At 35.6% G+C, this 21699-nt stretch overlaps 1 protein-coding gene across 2 annotated transcripts; it reads left to right on the forward strand.

Annotated features, from left to right (window-relative positions):
• Window positions 1–2614: 2614 nt before the first annotated feature.
• On the forward strand, window positions 2615–20387 carry LOC121409973. Of its 2 annotated transcripts, none has more exons than XM_041601774.1 (11): window positions 2615–3104; window positions 8299–8621; window positions 8905–9055; window positions 10165–10416; window positions 11041–12894; window positions 13514–13595; window positions 14343–14482; window positions 15483–15744; window positions 16402–16515; window positions 17310–17410; window positions 19693–20387. In XM_041601774.1, the coding sequence occupies exons 2-11, from the start codon at window positions 8305–8307 to the stop codon at window positions 19882–19884; spliced, it is 3465 nt and encodes a 1154-aa protein (XP_041457708.1). In that variant the 5' UTR covers window positions 2615–3104; window positions 8299–8304; the 3' UTR covers window positions 19885–20387. The 2 variants fall into 2 exon arrangements, with proteins under 2 accessions (XP_041457708.1, XP_041457709.1); XM_041601775.1 differs by having other exon boundaries at window positions 2615–3021.
• The last annotated feature ends 1312 nt before the right edge of the window (window positions 20388–21699 follow it).

The raw sequence follows: 21699 nt of genomic DNA on the forward strand, positions 1-21699 counted from the left end.
TGAAAGGGGAAAAGAGAAGATGGGAGAGGCAATATAAGTGAAAGAAATAAGAATGGCAAGAAGAGTATAAAACTGGGTCAAAGTTTACGGAGAGCACGTAATAGACCAAATTTATATGTTTGTATCAACACAGACCAAGTATAAAAAAGAATAACAAATCAAAAATAATTTAACTATTTACAAGTAATCATATCATAAGAAAAAAAGACAAAAATATATGAATAATTTTGAAAACTGAAAAGCGGAAAGTTTTATGCAATGACATATGCAGGCGTGATATTTTAAACAACTTTGGCAAATATTTGTCGGCCCTACATGATCATATACACAGTAAACAGGATACATGTGCAGATGACAAAAAAATATAATTCAAAATTCCATTTCTTAAAATGAGCTGCGAGTTTGTTTGTGTTTTGGGGCCACACAATATTCAATTTCTTTTTGCTTCTGAACAAAAGATCTAAAAATGCTCCAAAGTTTGGGTCAAACTTGTTGAATTTACAAATGAAAATGAAGAACTTCGATATTAAAATATGAACTTATCATACGATCACCAAACATTTTTCTGAAATTAGATAAAGTATAATTGGAATTGAACTTCTGTATTGAAAAAGTTAACAAATCTTGCCAAAGGGGTGAAACCTTTTTACAATCACAAAATATATGAACCGATGTAGGGAATTTGTTGCAAAATTCACAGAAAGGGGAATCTTTCCTTTTAATCTTGAAATGAAAATCATTAAAAGCAATTCATTTGTGAAACCCTTTGCACTAAAATGAACAGTGTTTATCGAAGCCTCATTGCAATGTATTTTCTCCCATGAAATATTCTCAGGAGTGCATGGGTAAGATACTGCTAGTCGATCAGGGCTAGATTTGTCACTCAAGATAGCGTAGCCGGTAATTTTTAATATCTATTAATTTGAGAATTATTATTATTAACATCATCACTGTTATGGACACAAGTATTTTAAAGATTGGAAATAAGCCAGTCTTCAGGGATATTCTGGATAAGAAAATTAAAATTTCTTCTGTCACTACGGTACGGGGTATATTAAAATCCAAGATTAGTCTTTCAAACAATTAGTTACACAGCAAAAACAGTGGTGTTAACCGGTGTACATAGAGGACCACACCATACACCGGTGTTAAATTGGTGGTGTTAGTTTTACACCTATAGGTGTTATTACAACACCTTTCGTTACATTTACCCTCTTTGGTGTTATGTTTGATCTATAGGGTGTAATTTTAACACCTCAGGGTGTGGTCCTCTATGAACACCAATTGGTGTCAGTTTTAACACCGCAGTTTTACAGTGTGTGACCATGCAGGGAGGGGTGGGTTAAGTAAATTCTGATATTGTGTGAACCGTTTTTATCGTACCATGCACCATAATAAAAGTATTGTTCGAAATTGGAACGTATAAATCTGTTAAACCATAATGACTGACCTGTACTTCAGTCAGAAAAAACTACAATCAAAGATATAAACAGTGAATGGCTTGTTCACGATAGATGCGTAAAGTTGGCGAAGTTGTACATCCCACAGATCTTAAAGGTCAAGTCCACCTCAGAAAAATGTTGATTTCAATTAATAGAGAAAAATCAGACAAGCACAATGCTGAAAATTTCATCAAAATCGGATGTAAAAGAAAGTTGACATTTCAAAGTTTCACTTATTTTCAACAAAATGGTTATATGAACGAGCCAGTTACATCCAAATGAGAGAGTCGATGATGTCACTCACTCACTATTTCTTTTTTTTTATTGTTTGAATTATACAATATTTCAATTTTTACGAATGGGACGATTAGGACCTCCTTGCCTGAAGCACAAAATGTTAAAATAATGGAATTACACGTGTTCAGGGAGGAATGAAACTTCATTTCACATGACAATGACGAGAAAATAAAAATATTTCATATTTCATATAATAAAATACAAAAGAAATAGTGAGTGAGTGATGTCATCAACTCTCTCATTTGGATGAAACTGGCTCGTTCATATAACTATTTTGTTGAAAATAAGCGAAACTATAAAATGCCATAACTTTCTTATTTTATATCCGATTTTGATGAAATTTTCAGTGTTATGCTTGTTGAATTTTTCTCTTTTTATTCAAATCAAGTTTTTGTTGGGGTGGACTTGTCCTTTAAATGACCATTCAGGGGCATCAGCTTTCTGAAGAATATATAAATATTGATGAAAAGATTCCAAAAAAGGACAATTCAATGTAAATTTCATGTCGAAGTATATCTGTCATCAAGAAGGTATTGCACCCAACATGCCGTAGGCATTGGGAATAATAATTAAATAAATATTTTTTGGGAATTATTTATATATATATATATATATATATATACTTGGTGAATGCTATCCTTGTAAAGAAGAGTGCTCGATGTCTGTGATGAGGCAGAGCATGAAATAAAATAAATAAAGTTACACAGATAACGTGTGGTTCATCAGTACTTTATATATATATATATATATATACACACACACACACATGTACATGTATAAGAAATGACAGGGCATTTACGGGTCTGTGCTAGCAGACTAGTGTATACAGTAAGTGGGAGTGGCGAGAGACAGCTAGCCATAAAGATGTATATTATTATAGATGTCTATGCAGCTAGCTCGCTCGCCCGGCGAGCTAGTTGCGCCGGCGGCCGCGCCGGAGCCCCTGAGCCTGGCCGCCCGATACCGGTATATCCTCGAGCTCGTAGCTAGGCGACTGAACTCAGCTTGTTACTTGTTAGATGTGAGCAGGCAGGATCTCATCTTATTTCATCATGCACAACGCAGCTGATGCAGATTTGAGTTGTGGGATGTGCTAGTCAACATGTGGTAGTCTAACGCTAGATCTGCAACAAAGCTATCCGAATTCCAATACCAAACTTGGCCATGTTGGCCTTGGCTGCATTCAACTGTTGAACTTGAAGTTCGACTTCAAGAGGTCAAGCTCACCCTAGGCCAAGGCCAAGGCCAGGGTTCATTACCACCCTGCCTAGCCTGACTACAGGTACGTAGGTTTGCCCCAGGGACCTCGACACGTCTTCAGACAGCAGTACCGTACGGTACGTGTTCGGGCTGCCGCAGTAACAGGTAGGTTAGACAGCTGGCAGCCGTCTGTTTCGATGAGTTTTTTTAACATTTAAATAAAAAATTCTCCTCATACACAGACGGCTTGCTATCGTGCAGCCACCATAAGGGGACTTGCAATGCAAAATCCCCCTGTCGGGGCTCTTCAATTTTTGTCTTTAATGAATGAAAATTTTGAAAATTAACGCGACCAAAATGCAAATTGATATTCTCTCTTGGCATTACCAGTCCAGTAATTGCCAAAAAACAGAGAAAAATAAAGTTAAAAGGAATAAAAACAGTGACTTACCTCGGCTGTCGCGCTAATTCACTTCCCCGTTTTATCCGATCCTAAGTACATAAACATATGGCCACTGAGTCTCCTGTACAGATCGCGCTAGAACTTCGGTCTGTATTTGGTGAGTGAAGCCAACGGAGTTCAGCTGAACAACCAACATAACAGAGACCGAAGCTTTTGGTCTACAGGTGGGTATCACTTGTTCACTGCTACCATCCTGCCTGTGGAGAATTTACAGGTAGGGCTATGCCTAGACAGCTGGCAGCTGTCTGTTTCGACGAGTTTTTTAACATTTTTGTTTTATTTCTCCTCGTACACAGACGGCTCGCTATCATGCAGCCACGTTTAGTTTAGGGGACTTGCAATGCAAAATCCTCCCGTCGGGGCTCTTCAATTTTTGTCTTTAAAGAGAAATTCCAGTAGTTGCAGTAAACACTGATTTCATGAGAAAGTCTGTAAAACAAGGCTTAATTGTCAGTATATCATCGAGGATCTAGATCTGGTACAGTTACATTAACTGAACTTTGTGAAATCTACGCTGAAAAATGTTCACGCCGAAGATCCCCAACACAGATAAGCGCACGTGGGACAATGTATAATTATTGCTTAGAGCGACGGGCCGACGCTCTACCCGAATCCTGTGCTTATTTGCTGATTTCTCAGCAATTAAACAATTTCTTCCAAAATCCTTTGGCACATGCATTTTATTTATACAAACAGACACTTTGGTGGTCATTTCATTGGATTCTGTAAGAACTCATTTTGATATCGTTACCAAAACTAGCATTTACCTTTAATGAATAAAAATTTTGAAAATTAACGTGACCAAAATGCAAATTAATATTCCCTCTTGGCATTAATTGCCAAAAAAAGGAGAAAAATCAAGTTAAAAGGAACAAAAACTGACTAACCTCGGCTGTCGCGCAAATTCACTTCCCCGTTTTATCCGATCTTAAGTACATAAACATATGGCAATTGAGTCCCCTGTACAGATTGCGCTAGAACTTCGGTCTCTGTATTTGGTGAGTGAAGCCAACGGAGTTCAGCTGAACAAACAAACAGAGACCGAAGCTTTTGGCCTAGGCTATGCCTTGGTATATGCCTAAAATATCACTTATGTGACCAAAATTATTAATTACCATACAGTTGCAAATCAATTTTCATTAGAAACTTAGAATAATTTTTGTATTGACCAGAGCGCTCAAAAACTTGAATTTTTGGCATATTTTTGTGTACGCCCTCTATTGGTGTAAAGTAATATGGCAAGAAAATTTTCATTTTTCAAGCTTTCTATTTTCAATAAAGAAAAATTTAAAGAATCAAATTTACTTAAGAGCCAAGTTATATAATGAAAAGCTGTAATGGAAACTGCAGTGTAAAAATATCTAGCATTTGTCCAAAAAGAAAAAGAGAAAATAAATCCAAACATTGTCAACCTTATTTTGACACACATAGAGATGAAAGTGAGAACAAGGTTATATCATAACCTTGTTCATTGAATGAGTGGGTAGGTATATGGTTTGACAATGCTGTACACAGCACACAATTTAAAAAATTATTAAAATATCACTTTTTATTTCTTCCTTCCTTCCTTTTCTTTCGTTCATTCATTTATTCTATCGTCTTTATATTTTTTCCCCTTTTTTATTTTTTCTTTCGTTCCTCCTACCCTTAATGTTTAATTTTTCCCCCTGATTTTTCTTTGTTTTTAATTATTATTTTTTAAATTTTATTTTATGTTTTTTTTGTTCATTTGTTTTTTCTTTCTTTCATTTTTGTCTCGTCTGCATAGCAGAGGGAGACTATAGGCGCCGCTTTTCCGACGGCGGCGTCAACACCAATTCTTAACCGAAGGCAAAGGTTAAGTTTTTGAAATGACATCATAACTTAGAAAGTATATGGACCTAGTTCATGAAACTTGGCCATAAGGTTAATCAAGTATTACTGAACATCCTGCTTGAGTTTCATGTCACATGACCAAGGTCAAAGGTCATGTAGGGTCAATGAACTTAGACCATTTTGGGGGAATCAACATCAAAATCTTAACCTAAGGTTAAGTTTTTGAAATGTCATCTTAACTTAGAAAATATATGGACCTAGTTCATGAAACTTAGCCATAAGGTTAATCAAGTATCACTGAACATCCTGCCTAGGTTTCACATCACATGACCAAGGCCAAATGTCATTTTAGGGTCAATGAACTTTGGCCAATAAGGGTATTTGTTGAGTATATTAGTCTAGTAAAAAAAAAACTTGGACATAAGAGTAATCAAGTATCACTGAATTTCCTGTGCACATTTCAGGTCACATGACCAAGGTCAAAGGTCAATTAACTTTGGCCATACCGGGGGTATCTGTTGAATTACCATTATAACTTTATAATTTTATGGATCTGACTCATGAAAGGTCATGTCATGTAAGGTCAATGAACTTTGGCCATGTTGGGGGTATTTGGTGAATTACCATCATACATGTATATCTGTAAGTGTATTGGTCTAGTTCATAAAACATGGACATAAGAGTAACCAAGTATATAGTAACCAAGTAACCGAGTTAGAGTAGTTGTCAAAGTCAGCACTGCTGCTATATTGAATTGCCAGAGGCATTCCACTTGTTTAAATTTCTACTTTCTGACACTTTTGTGTCTTACTTTCTTTCTCTCTTTTATTCCTTTTTACGCTAATTCTTTTTTTGTTCGTTCCTCATTTACTCTCTTTACTTTATTTCTCTCTGTCTTTCTAATGATTTTCAAAAATCTCATTCATTTTTCCTGCCTTTTTATTTTCGCTTTGTTTTCTTTCTTTCTTTGAATTTCCCTTTTTTCCTTTTATCCTTCCGTTTCGTCTTTATGCTTTAATTTCTCTTTATCTTTTCTTTTTATCTCTATCTCTCTCTCTTTATTTCTTTGTTTCCTTTTCCTTTTTCACTCTTCACTTTTTACATTTCTTTTCTTTTTTTCTTTCTTTCTTTCATTCGTTTTCTTTTTTTGGTTCTTTATTCCTTCATTTTATCCTTTTTAATATTATTTTGTCCTTTTTCATTTTTTCCCCCCTTTAAGTTTCTTTCTTTCCTTTCTGTATTTTTTCCTTCATTTTTTAATCCTCACTTTAACATTGATAATCGATCTTATTCTTTCTATCTTTCATTCAATCTTTTTTCTTTCTTTTATTCATTCTGTTTTCTTTCTTTTAATTTTTGATTTTTGTTCTTTCCACTTGCTTTCTTTTGTTTACTCTTTCTTTCATTATTTTGTCCTTTGTTCCTTACATTTTTTTTAATTTCTGCTTCATTTTGACCCTTTTTTGTCTTCTTATGTGCGTACTTACTTTTTTCTTCCTGTTTTTTTTATTCGTACCTGCTTTGTTTACCTTTTATCTTTCTTTCGTTCGGTCTTTCTTTATTTTGTGCACGTGTCTCGAAATAATAATCAGTCATTGCGTATAAATATTTCGCGCAATGCGCCAGAAACATTGTACGCGCAGCGCCCATGAAATTCTCTCGATATTAGGAATGCTTCTATTGGTTAAACTGCCAATATAAAGTGCATTTTGATTGGTAATATCTTAAAAATGGGCATGTTGAAGATAAGAAGGGGGCAGTCCTTACATAGATAAGAACGTGTTTAAAGAAGATTTTCAGAATACAGATGTATTTGCATTGATTTTAGCGTCTTCTTATCTCAATGAGATAAGATAAAATATGGCAAGACAATTGTCATTTTTCAATCTCTATTTTTGATTAAGAAAAAATATTTTGAAGAATCAAATTTACTTAAGAGCCAAGTTATAGGCCTATATGATAAGCTGTATTGGAAACTGACAGTGTCAAAAAATCAAGCATTTGTCCCAAAGAAAAAGAGAAAATGAACCAAACATTGCCAACCTTATTTCACCACACAGGGAGTAGTAACGGAGAACACGGTTATAACCTTGTTCATAGAATGGGTGAGTCAAGCTAAGCTCCGGGGCTAGGGCTAATGTTACTTGACCTAGGCCTGCACCTTTTTAGGTACAGGCCTATTTGTCTTTATTATTTCTTCCTTCCCCCCCTCCCATCAAAAAGCAAAATTTAAGAGTAATTGAGGAGGGTTCAACAGAGCACCCTTTCTCCATAGACGCTGTAGTTAAGCGGCGGTTGTTTGCTCCAACATTACAGCATTACAAGCCCAATGGCTGTCATCCATGTAGGAGGAGGAAAAAATAAATCAGAAAATGTTGAAAACTCCTCCAAAAAAGCGGATTTATCAGTCTTGGGTCTACCTAGATTTTAGAGTGCATGCTAAGTTATGGCAAAAGGGAGCTTGTCATGAAAGGACATGTCGAGACGTTTTATCCGACAAATCCCATTTAATCCGAAAGTTACCATAATTACAGTGCTTCTCAGCCAATCAGAATCAAGGAAAGATGTCAGATCTGACAACTTGTCGGACAAAAATGTTAATGAAATGTCCCCCAGATAATGGATCTCCAAATTAGTATTCTGAAAACTCTACTCCAGAGATGCCAAGTTCAAAGACCAGCTATGCGTGAGATTTTCCATGAATCTGAGTGAGATCACAGAAATTGTGTACAATGTATATGGGGATAGGCTGTGAGAGTTGCGTGAGACAGAGATTTGAGGGGATGAACAAGAGTCCAAAATGCTTGAGTCTCACGCATAATGCGTGAGACTTGGTAGCTCTGCTTCTCATGTCCTTAGCACTCATTAGCTGCCTTAAGATCTAACCTAACAGTTAACTGTAATATCTTAGCCAGTCGCTTAAAATAGTTAAGTGTTCTAATTATGATCTTGAATTATAATTCAAGATGGTAGACCCAGTGTCTTGCATTTGTGTGAGTGGCTTATTTAAATGGGATATTCACCCTGACAAGTTTGTGGATATCCAGACACTTAAGATATGTCTATCATTATGTTTTCCAGTTCAAAATGGGAAGCAGCATCCTGCCTTTGCACCAGACAGCCTGTAGCACAGTTTGTGGAGCCTTGCTTGATCGCAGTGATCCACATTCTGAAGACAATAGGAGGACAGGAAGACATCTTGTAGAGCAATTGAAAAGCAATGTCTTTGCTCCCATTAGTGGTGATGTCCTCAAGATGTTTGTGAAAAGGTACCCATCTTGTTTGACATCGGATCTTTTGCTCCTCCTAGCTCCACCTCATCTGAGAGTCTTGGACCTTACTAAATGCCACAACATTGGAAAGTCCGAAAGTGACCTGCGAGCTCTCCGACAAGCTTTTTCCAGGCGAGTTCATGCATGCCAGTTAGTGGTTGAAGTATAGTTTTAATTTACATGTACCTCACTTCCTCAAGTCTTTCAAGGACTTACCACAATATAGGCACTTTTTTCCAGGTATTTCTGTTGGTAGAAATTTAGTTTAGTTGCACCCTACTACAGTATTATTGATTTCAGCAAGATCCCTTGAAGCTTGGTGATTTTGTAAGTTTGGGAAGAAAATATTTATATATTTATTGTTATATATTTAAATCTATATTGTGATAATATTGTTGTTATTGTTTTCAAACAGATGCAAATACCTGCAAAGTTTAGTTCTGAATGAAATGAGAAGTGAGGCTCACAACACTGAAGCTTTGATTGAAGCTGTTGTTGAAACAGCACCTCAACTGACTTCAATTTCAATGGAGCGCATACCAGTAATTGAAGACAAACATGTTCAGGTACAAGATTATCATCTATTATTTTGTGCCGGGATGGCTGAACTGGTTGGAGAGGGAGGATGCTATGGGGTTGCCCCTGGCCTTTTTTCATAAATCATGTATGAACATGATGTTTTAAAAACATCGAAATGTTTATCTCATTGTCATTTTGTGAATATTTAGCCCCTCCCCTACTTTTGGCTCAGCCCCCTAAACTTTTGAAAAAAAGTTCAATGATCCTTGTTTGTGTGTGTATGATAGAATATACTCTTATAATAATTCTTATTTACCCAGCGTAGCCACTTCAGCTGTTATGTCCTCACTGTCAATATTCACTAATTTACTCTAAAGAAGACTACAGAATGAGAACTGCTATGAACAACTACTTTTTCTTTTGGATGAAATAATGATTCATCTTTGTTTGTTATATGTTATGAGAAGCGATCTTATTGGAAAGAGTAAAATAAGAGAAACAATATATAAAGTTTAATCAAAATCAGTTTTGAAATAAGCAAGTTATGGACGTCTTGTACTTTCTGTGTGGATTCTCCATTGGCAAATATGCTTAAAAATGGCTGATTCTGTGAACAACTCTCCATTTGTTTTGTACACAATTTTTCAGATTTTCTGGGCTTTTTCCTATTATCTTTAATATTACATATTGCCTCATTCTGAGCTTAAAATATGTCATGGGAAAATAAATTCACACCACATATATCAAGGTCAGGAGGAGATGATGTGATATATGTAAAATAAAGGGGATAATCGGAAATTCACAGCTCTCGTGCAATCAAAGGCTGAGATCTCAGGGCTGTGAGAGGGGTCCAAATAACCGGCTCTTTTAGGGTTAAACAATAAACAGCAGCTGTGATAATATGATAGATTTTGCTGGGATCATCATGCTGCGGTTATCCCCTCTTCTGTAACTCTTCACCTCCGCAGGCAAGCATGAGTGCTGAGCCAGTGTTAAATGATAAACGACAGCTTTAAAAATGGGGTATATCTTTGATTTTTCCTCATAACCAATCTTAATTCATCAATTTAATGTTTAACATTGCTGTGTGACTTAAAAGAAACTAAATTTATTTTACTTTTTGTATTTTACTTTTCATGTGATATTCTTATGAAAGATTTTACTGAGAGGATTACCTTTCCTGACTTCCCTGAATTTGTCCATGTGTGAATGCATTACGGATGATGTCTTCTATATGAGTCAGGATCAACTCTCAGAGATTAGGCCATGGAAAGGTAACAGTTTTCCTGGGAACCATCTTGCATCAGTGGACCTCTCTGGGTGTCAGAATCTGACCAACACATGCATAAGGCATCTACTGGAGCTCTGTGGACCAAACCTGAGGAATCTCAATGTTTCTTGCACAGCAGTAAGTGTTGTCATTGATAGTACATGGGAACATGGACAGTATACAAATAGCGAATAGGCATGAGTGCGATGGTGCAAGATTTCGCATGAGGTGAAAGAAAGATGCTCTATTCAACGAGGCGTAAGCCAAGTTGAATAGAGCGTCTCTTTTTTTATTGGATATAAGCCAAACTGTTTCAGTTGAGGCTTCCTCAGAAAGCCCAAACATAATACATGATTATTTTTTTAGGTTGTCTGTCCATTTTAGTGCATGTCAGTTTAAATTTCTTTTTAAACATGTGGATATTAGAAGTGTTTTTGGATCAGTTGATAATTCTTGGGACTGAAACACAAGGTCAGGGCTTTGAATCCCTTCATTTCTCTCTTAATATGTGATCTTGAAAGACATTAATCTACATATCCATTCACCACACAGGTAGTAATGAATGATTACCTGGTATGACGCAAATATTATTGTGGTTTGTGGTTTTTTTTTTCATTTGTTTATTTTTTTTGCTATGAGTTATCAGAAATGGTTTAGAGTAGACTGTTTATATTCTCTATGTTCTCTGTGTTGTCAGATAGGATTGACCTATGAAATGGGGATAACGAGTAATGCATTATTTTTGTTTTCTTTCTTTTTCAGATGGACTTCTGTCTTTTGTGGTATCTATCTGGTTATAGTTTGTCCTCAACGGTGCAGTTTGTTTTACAGGCAAAGAGGAATCAAGATGAGTCATATACAGATGTGGCTTTTGAAGAACTTCTGGAGACATTCAACTCCTTACAGAGGAGACTAGATGAGATGAAGAGAGGTGTCTTGGTTGATAAGCTTCAAGGAGCATCATCAGATGGTGGAGCTCATGTACAAAATGATTCAAGAGAAACTGATTTTAAGAAAGATTCATCGGTGAATTCTAAAACCGTTTCAAAAGAGCAGATCGGTGGACTTGGTGCATCAGCAATTGAATGTGAGGACCTAGTACCAGGTAGCAGCTGTCCATACAGCATAGCAAATGGTACTGAAAATACTGCAAATATGGATTGGTTGGAAGATGAAGATTCAATTGCATCACCACAATGTGAACCTCTGGATGCTGCAGGAAACTCTGTGGTGCTCAGTAACAGTGAGTTTGATCAATCAGGACTAGCTTCTGACTTATCAAATTGTTTTGAAACCTGTATTGACTCAAATGTGGATACAAAACATGGCACAAGTGTGTGTAGCAATAGAGAAGTCAGTATTGAAATTGATTCTGAAGAAAGCAATGGCATGTTAAATAAAGTAAATTCAAGTTGCAATGCTGAAGCTAGTGAAACGGTCTTCCCAGATCCCCAAACCAGGAATGCAAGTGAATCTGAGAAGCTTCATCATTTTGGTGATGAAAGTGAGCTGCTCGTAACAGCTGATATGAACATGAATGTTACAAATCCATGTGATGACAGCATGCAATGCCAGTTGTGTGGTCGTATCAATAGAACTTGCAGATTCAGTAACACTGGATCAGCAAGTGGGATTCTTGAACAAAACAATGAGTCAGTTGATTATGGAATTCCAATAAAGCTCACTGATCAAGTCCGTATAATAAGTGATATATCAGCCAGCAACCCAAAAGATAGCAAATGTGATCTTGATCAAAACCAGAGGAATGTTAATTCAAGTATCCTAAAACATGTGAAGAGTGATTCATATTTTGCTATGGAAAGCAGATGTGATCAATGTCAAGATTCCGCAATACTTGTAGAAGATGGTCACACAAATACACAGGCAAGCCAAATGATACCTGCAGGTTACATGCATCAAGATGTGCTGGAAACTCCTCATTTGCCAAGTGACAAGTGTCATTCGGAATGCCCAAGATTTTTATCTTGTGATGAGCACATATATGAGAAGACTGGACAAAGTATGTTGCAAGATTCTGATCCTTCTCCGTGTGTAGAGTTGGCCTCAGCATGCGCATTTCAATTGGCTTCTGCAACAGCTACCTATAGAGCCATGGAAACTACTAACGTGAGTGGGAATGAAAGTTTGCAAGAGAACACCTCGAGTGTGACAAAGCGTAACCTAGCGTCACCTGTTGAAGGGACTGCTGTGTGTTGTGCTATAGAGATGAAAGAGAGCAGCTCATCAAGTGGAAATAGGAGTTCATCTGTGGATGGAAGCACTACTGAACCTCCTGTTGGTATGCATTCCACCTCTGAGATGACTAATGATGGCACAAGGACTTGTTGGTCCACAGAACCTAGAGATTGTCTTGATTCTTCATTGCCAGCTGCATTGCAAAATCCTGTATCTCGCCTCTTTGAACCAAACATAGTCTCACTTGACATAAGTTTTATTGGGTTGAACGATGCTGTACATGTAGTTTCATCTTGTTTGGAGGACTGCTTTTCAGTCAACCATCAGGTCAAGGAATTGGTCCTGTCTCAGAAAGCCCTAACAGATGCCATGTTGGATATCATCTCTAAGAATGTCAAAGATTTGAGAAATTTCAAAATGGTAAGCATGATTGTCATTGTTTGTTTTCATGAATCCTGGTAACTACCATGGTAATGCTGATCAGCAGCCAATCATAATCAAGTTACCATAATTGTTAGTTTATGCAATGGGGCCCTGGTACAATAATGATACATGAAATCTTATTTAGTAGGAGCAAAAAAAAATGATTCAGTGCTGTGCAATCTCAGCTAAAATTCCTGCAATACCAAACCCCATTGTGCTGGCATTTGGAAATGCAACATGCCATTCTAATAAAGAAACTAAACATCTCAAATTCATTGTTAGTGTTGAGGTTTCTGACAAGAATCAGGGTGCCAAGCTTAACTCTCACAAAGATTGTGGATAAGGATAAACGATACCAATCACACCCATTAATAGCTCTACACCGTGTTAGGTTAGTCCTATGTACAGGTTTCCTAGCACCGGCCTAATTTCAAGGTTGGTGGTGTACAATCAACACAACACTACTAGTAAATGTGTACATCTATTTGGCAATGTTTTTCAGCTTTGTTGCTGTGGCCAGTGTAAAACATCAGCCAAACACAAGTCTTCACCCAACTTGAAACCATCCAATGTATAATCCACTGTGAGCTCAACATTGTTTGTATTTTACTTGTAGTACGAATGTCAAGAAATCAGCAATGAAGGTCTTGCATCATTCTTGAAAGGATGTCCTAATCTCCAATATTTGGATGTTCAAGGTGAGACATATGATGCTGTATATATGATGGTGTGGTGGAATCTTCCATTGGAAGCTCTACATGATATTTATGTTGCATGCAAAATAATCCAGGGCCCCATTTCATTAAAATGTTGCTATGATAATTCTTGGTGGAGTGCCACCTTTCATTGGAGGAGCCAGTCGGGAAGCAGGATATTCACTGTTGTCATGGTACTTGACATTCCAGCAAGACTTGCTAGCATATCAACTTCATGAACGGGGCCCAGGTGATATTCATGACTTTTTCTTGTGAAGTACTGTAGATTAGTTTGTAGGCAAGGTACATTGTGATCACATGTTTGATAGTCGTGATTTCAAGGGATTGGAACCCATTTTGTCTATGATGCACTTGGTCTAATACCCACTTATTTTTAAATTGTCATGTAGTCAAATTTGACTGATTTCTACTTTGTTTATTTGTTTTCACTTTTTCCAACCAATATTTGGTTCATAAACAATTAATTTAACCATATATTATTATTTGACCAAGTAGACATTAGATGAAATAGATTGAAATTATACAAACTGTTAATGGGGTAAATGGTAATTAGACCAAATGGTTACAAGAATTGGTTTTAGATTGACGGAGCACAATTAGGTCATGTGCGATGAGACTAATGGAAAGTAAACAGCTTGAGTGTTTAAAACAATCCGCAATTAATCATTTTTCATATACCTTCTGATATTTAATGTGTGCTTATCATTTCACCTGATTATTTTCTTTCAGGCCCAAGCCATATTGGTGATCAAGGGGTATATCCAATCTTTGAGCATGGTGAGAATAACAAATTGAGCGTTATCAAGCTGTCAGAGACATGTATCACTGATATCACCCTCCACAGAATAGCAACAACTATTGGCCCCAAGGTGTGTAGAATGTAGATCAAGGCAAAGATTGATTGATTGATATGATATTTATTAAAGTTCTTGGTAGTCATGCAGATTCTAGAGAACAGATTTGACAGTTTTCATTGTACTTATCAACAAAGAAAAGCTTGATAGAGCAGTAGCCCTATGAAATGGTGCTCAAAACCAACTTGATATGTGGTAGTGTTCTTTTAACAAGGCATTGATTTGATTCAAGGACCCTGAACTAGAACTCAAAGCTGTCATTTATGATTGCTTATTGAAGGTCAAGTCCACCCCAGAAAAATGTTTATTTGAAAAAGTAGAGAAAAAAAAATCAAACTAGCATAATGGAAAAAATTTCATCAAAATGGAATGTAAAATAAGAAAGTTATGATGCATAAGTTTCCCTTGTTTTTCACGAAACAGTTTAATATGCACAACTCAGTGACATGCAAAATGAGACAATCGATGATGTCCCTCACTCACTAATTTCTTTGTTTTTTTTATTGTTTGAATTATACAATGTTTCTTTTTTTTTTACAGATTTGACAATACAGACCAACATGTTAATTCCACATGTTGAGGAAGGAATATCAAATATTCTAATTAAAATTAGAAAATTTGATATTTCATGTGATAAAAAACAAAAGAAATAGTTAGTGGATGACATTATCAGTCTACTCATTTGCATACCAACCAAGATGTAAATATAACTGTTTTGTGAAATTAAGCAAAACTTTAAAATGTCATAACTTATTTTACATCCAATTTTGATGAAATTTTTAGTGTCATGCTTGTTGGACTTTGTTCTTTTTATCTAAATCAACATATTGTTGGGGTGGACTTTTCCTTTTACAAGTATTCATGTAATTGCAGTTGAGTGAAAAAAAACTACCACTTTTGTTTATCATCTCAAACCAGCAGAAATGATTGTGTAGTTTCTTTTCTCTATAAATAACACACTTTTAAGAATACCTGCATTCTTTTTTGACAAGTCTGTTTCCCCTTCCAATTTCAGCTTCAGGAGTTAGTGCTACTCTGGTGCGATGATGTCTCTGATGCAGGGCTTTACAAGATAGCTCATCACTGCCCATCTCTGACGACGTTGCTTCTAAGGCAGCGCACCATGCGGTCAGAAACACTTCAGGCCTTCGTGTACAATTGTCCTCACCTAAAGGATGTTGGGTTGTCTTCAATTAGTTGTATAACTGGGGAACTCATGGAATCTCTAGCTTCTAGACTCAAGAGACTTAAAAGACTTGATGTCAGCTGGAATTTTGGTAAGTCTTAGAGCTCAGGGTCCTATTACCAATGGCAACTACCATTGGAATAGTGATACAGCCAAAGTGAAGTCTTCATGGTATTTACCATTGGATGGTAGATTTACCGTAATACCTAATGTCATTCAATGGACTGAGGACTATTTTTTGTTTGTTTAATCTGGTGCAGCTTTCCTGTATCAGCATTCAGAGTGTGTGTTTTAGTTTTTCCTGACATAGCAAGCTTATTCACATACGAATAAAATAATGAAATTAAATTGTGTATGAACAAACATTTAGATATAAACACAACAAGTCAACAATGCTACAATGTTAGATCATATTTTGAAGACCACTTTACATTAAAACAATAAATATCCATCTTACTTTGTGATTTGTTACAAATTTGACTGGATATTATAATTGGACATGGAAACAAACACTCTTTTTATTATTTTCTTTGTTTAATAAGTAATGCATCTAAGCATTTATTGCCATTTTATACCAATTTTATATTAGTAAACCCCGACTAGTGAGGAAAGCTTCATAACAGAAACTAGTTTTTCTTTTGGTCATCCTCAGGCACTAGTCGGTGGTAATTTCTTCCTCTTGTACATATTTTTGTTGCCTTTTGCCTGGAAATGAAATAAATGAAATAAAATTATTACTCTCTTCCAGATTTAACGAACCAGGCTGTCTCAGCCATCTTGTCATCTTGTCCAGTCTTGGAAGAGCTATTACTGTGTGGTGTCAGGCAGATCACAGAAAAGCCTTTCCTATCTATCATAGCAAGTAAGCTTTCTACACCAGTACTCAGTCTTTGTATAAAGTGATTTAATTATGAAGATGTTGAGATACTAGTACTTATTACTTTATTTACGAGTTTTCATTTCTCATTGTTGCATCACCAAAATTTGAATGTGGATTATGCTGGTTGTCCGATAGTACTCTCTAGGGGGTCAAAGACACAGGATAGGGGCTTGTTTCATATAACAAGTTAGGATGATGGAAACTTTGCCAGTATGGTACTCTCTCATGGTAACAGGGCTTAGCAGATATTCAAAATCAAGGTTTCCACAGTAGTTCAATCTTGGCAAACTTACATAAGTGTTTAGGAAGGGGCCCAGACTTGAAGGTTGGATGTTTTTTGTTAACCAATTATTCAATAACAACAGACACAGGAGAGCTTCATTCTTATTGCTACTGGGCAATTCCATATGACAGACAAAACACTTCAGACAATTTTAAAGCATCACTTTAAAAATTTTAAGTTTTCAAAAAGTTCATGAAGACTCATTGGATGTAACAAAGTTTTATTGAAAAGTTGTTGAGAAAATACAAACCATGTAGCAATAGTAAATGAAAATTGCGAGATTATGATTACCATAATACGGAGCATCCAGTTTGTAGGCAGAAGTCTTGGCTAGTTAACTCACTTTCAGACCATGGATACAATGTAGTGCTTCTATGGTATTTCCTTGCCATTTGAGCGGATTGCATACATTCATCGTGTTACTGACAGACAACCATAGTCATGAAGTAATGTTCTATTCATTTGTTTATCACCCTTGATTTATTCTTCTTAGATTACCCCAAGTGGAAGAGATGTCGGTTACTAATTCAAGTGAAAATGAGAGAACAAAAACTGAGAAGAGATACTGGGCTTGCTCAGCTTTCGAGTGATGAGGTAAGACGAGATAACCCATTACATAGCTGCCAATTAGTACAGAATTTATTAGAATTCCTCAGAAAATCAAAGTATATGGCCATATGCTTTTAACAGTTGGGAAAAAACAAAGTTACATATACAAACTATATTTTTTTTTGGCAATTCATAGTTCGTGTCAGTTGTGAATAAATAAGATAAAGTTGAGAGGAGGAAAAGGAGAAATCAGAAATACAAAGAATAGACTCGATCAAGGTCTTTTTTTCATTAGTTTGTATGTTCATCATGAAAAGAGCATGATTCAAAAGTGTTGGATGAGGTCTGAATTGAAAAGCTGCAAAACGAGCAGAAATAGTCATTAAGGGTCAATACAGAACATGATTCTTTTGTCTGTGTCAATAGAGATGAAATCCATTAAAATCAAGCCCCTGTTTTCTTCATTTTTTTATGTTTTGTTGTGGTTTATGTAGTGATGGTTTGTTTGTTATTTGTTTGCATGTGAAGAGGTGTGTTTAATTCCATGTTAAGGTTGATGTTAAGGTGCATGGAAACAATTAAAAGAAACCACTGAGAAACTCACTCATCATCACGGAAAAAAGAACAGTGACTTTCAATATTGTGTCATTATGCAACTTTTGAATTTTGACCTTGCCCCACATTTCAAGGCATGCACCTCCATGTGAACCATAATCATATCATGTAAAGTATTATTTTAAAGAAGATTAAATGATCTATTCATTGATATTGATTACACATTGATATTCACTAAAACCAAGGAGGGATTATCGATCAAAATCAAAAGAAACCGCTGAGAAAATTACTCATCACCACAGAAAAAAGAACAGTGACTTTCAATATTGTGTCATTTTGCAACATTTTAATTTTGACCTTGCCCCACATTTCAAGGCACTGAAACTCCATGTAAACCATAATCATATCATGTAGGGTATCATTTTTACGAAAATTAAATGATCTATGCATGGATATTAATTACATATTGATATTTACTAAAATCAAGGAGGGATTATTGGTGAAAGTCAGATTTCCAAACTTTTTTTGAGTTTATATACGTTGGCATGCACATATCTCTAAAAATGCAAACTAGCTAGATCTCTACAACATGTGATTTTACTTTCCAAAAGCTAGATGTAGCCAGGTGACATTGTTAGTGTATATGGCATGTGATTGACATTTTGGAGCCTACGATGCATCATTTACGATTAGAAAATGTGATTTGGGCACTCATCACATGTCATTCTTGGGTCTAACGGTATGACACCAAGTTTATCAGAATTCCATTGTTACTAACAATACAAGTTCCTGGTTTAAACCCACTGATACATGCATTGTGCAAGGATTTCCATTTGGCACCACAGCTTTGCTGCTGCAAAAGATAATGACCTTTCAGTATTCTTAGTTTTCCATGTTCTTGTGCAAGATATATAAAAGTAGTTTAATCATTGCTACTGATCTACAAATAGAATATGGCCACTGAAGATTGGTGTCAGAGATTGTTTTGAGTGGATTTGTTTGTACAGAAAATGATACTGTTGCATGATCATTCAGTAAAGAAAACAAGAGCATTTTTTTAGATTAGAAAATCTAGCCATTGGAAAATGTATTTCAATAAATAGAGTAAATTTTCACACAGCAAAATGCTGAAAATTTGATCATAATTGGATAACAAATAAAGTTATTGAATTTTAAAGATCTGCATTATTCTGGTGAAACAGTTCTTGGCATATCTTCATGAATAATCATTAGGTGGGAAGATGTCATATCTCCACTTGTTCTTTTTATTTCATTATATGAAATTAGGTTTATTCAAAATTTTTCTACCAAACACTAAAACAATTGGATTGACAACTTATTAAGTGTATTATTTTTTTTTTATTGCTGCAACTTTTTTTCATCATAATGGAGACACATCATTTACACATTTATGAAAAAATGAAACAATGATATCAGGTAATAACATAAGAAAAAGAAATGTGGGGATGTGACATCAGTCCGCCTAATGAATATCCATGACGTGCATTTAACTGTTTTCACAAAATATTGCCTATTTTTAAAATACAATAACTTTGTTTTTCAGATTTCGATGAATTTTGCAGTATTTTGCTCTGTGAATTTAATCTTTATTTATTTAGATATAAATATCTTCAACTTGGAGCATCACTTTGATTCTGTTTATCTAGCAACTGATTATTATACACAGAAAAGTTATTGCAGAATTAAAAAAATATTCTGAATAACTTCCAATGGTTTAACATTTATTCAATCAATTTGATTCTTATGTGTAGGAATTTGAAGATCTTTACGTTCCTCACCGTTCAACCAGCTATGCTCCATCGCTTCAGAATCTAGACTTGCAGTACTGTGACCATGTCAATGACAATCGTCTCCAGGAAATTGTGGCTGTCTGCAAAGGCGCCCTCAACATCATAAATTATTATGGAGAGGACATCAGGCCTAAGCTCCTGCATTCAGTGTAGTTTGGGCTTCCCGGACTGGACATTCCATTCTAATTCCATCCAAGAATTTGCAGAAGATGCAAATTTGAGATTGAAAAACCACATAAGTTTCATTCATGAGTCAAACTGGGAAGGATGACAATTTGTAAGCTATCTGAAAAAGCCGTCTCCAGTTTGGTTCTATTGAAGGATTGCTGCTCACAAGTGCAGAGGAATTTGGGATAACCATTCTACAATATACGTCACTGGTTATGTGGTTTATTCACCTCAATTGGATGTTATAGAGATCTTGTGTACACATGCAGTATGGGATTGAATATTTTATTCCCGGACAAGACACTAGGGCTATTCCATGTAGATGTATGCAAAGTTACAACCCTACAGATGGCCGGAATGTGGCAGGCCATCTGAGTGCCTCAGTAGTTGTGAATTCATCAGTGTAGTACAAGAAATAGTTTTGGACTGTATAGTTGTCCTTGTTTACAAATGCATTATCAGCCATTCAGTAAACTCATTTTAAACTAGATTTTTTTTATAGTTTCAGAAATCATTATGAGCTACAAACATTAAACCCATGGCCTCAGAAATGGAACTTGAATTGTTTCTTGGTGTTTTCCTACATTCCAGAAATGATGACATTGTACTTCAGATCTTGTATGGAAATGGTTTACGTACAATGAATGAGACTCTTTATTATGTCATATTTATTTATATTTTTTTTGTTTCATACATTGTTAAGTTATGAATATTAATATTTTATCTACAAGTCAGTAGAAATAGATCGATAAAAAGAAATATTCAAACTTGTGTAATTATAATGTAGAGGCTCTTCATGTTTAATTTGTATTTCAAAATTTTGATTTCAAGAATTCAAATTTCTGGTGTCCATATCAAGAGGAAGTAAGCTAAAAATCATGTCAGGTCTGAAGGAGAATGGATTGTAATTTGCTGACTCCAGACTAAAGTACTGGAAATACCTGTTAGAGATGTCTCTTTGAAGAAAGCAAGCTTGATGTACCAGAGAGAAAATATTTGACCAAGCCCTTTTAAAGCCTTGGGCAACTTATCTAGCCAGGTAAAGAGAGGTAATGACTTTAACCCAAGGAAATGGATGGAATTTCAATTGGCATTACTTAACGTCTGCTAGTCTTACATGTATTCCAACTCAGGGTAATTGACATTAGCTGTTAAAAGGTTAAGAATCAAAGTGGTGTAAAATTGCCTATGAAAACTGAGCTGCTGTCAGGAAGACCTCATAAGAAATAAAGGGCCTCGTCAATATTGGGGGGGGGGTACTGCCATGCTTGTACTAAAAGTATGTCAAATAGATGTTTTCACGACTTGGCAGTGTACATGTGAAAAGGGGACCCAAAGAATATTTGAGCTGTTATTTATAAATGTATAGGTGTTTAAGGCACCTTGAGATTTAAGGTCCATTTTAAAATCATGTATGAGCAAGGTGTTCACCTTACAATTACAGTGTCATTCCCCCCCGGCAATAAATTTGATTTGTATCAAATAATGTGCAACTTCTACCAATCTTAGCATTATTTATGGCGATCTTTCATCCACTCCTGTGGACTTTGATTTGTATGTTTCTATAAGAGTAGATAATACAGAAACACAGAAATCTTGTATTTATTTTGAAACATAGTTTATTTCAAAATGTTTTTCATTATGTCTACATATACAGCATCAAATAAATGTCGATTCAATTTGATTTTCTATCAGATGAAATGTTCAGCTGTATTCTTATTAGACAGTGTAGTATCACTTGTAAAGTGAGTACCGTACAAGTAAAATAAAATATATCCAATGTATCTTACAGATGTAAGA

This window comes from Lytechinus variegatus, chromosome 3 (genome assembly GCF_018143015.1).
Source record: "Lytechinus variegatus isolate NC3 chromosome 3, Lvar_3.0, whole genome shotgun sequence".
Taxonomy (NCBI): domain Eukaryota; kingdom Metazoa; phylum Echinodermata; class Echinoidea; order Temnopleuroida; family Toxopneustidae; genus Lytechinus; species Lytechinus variegatus.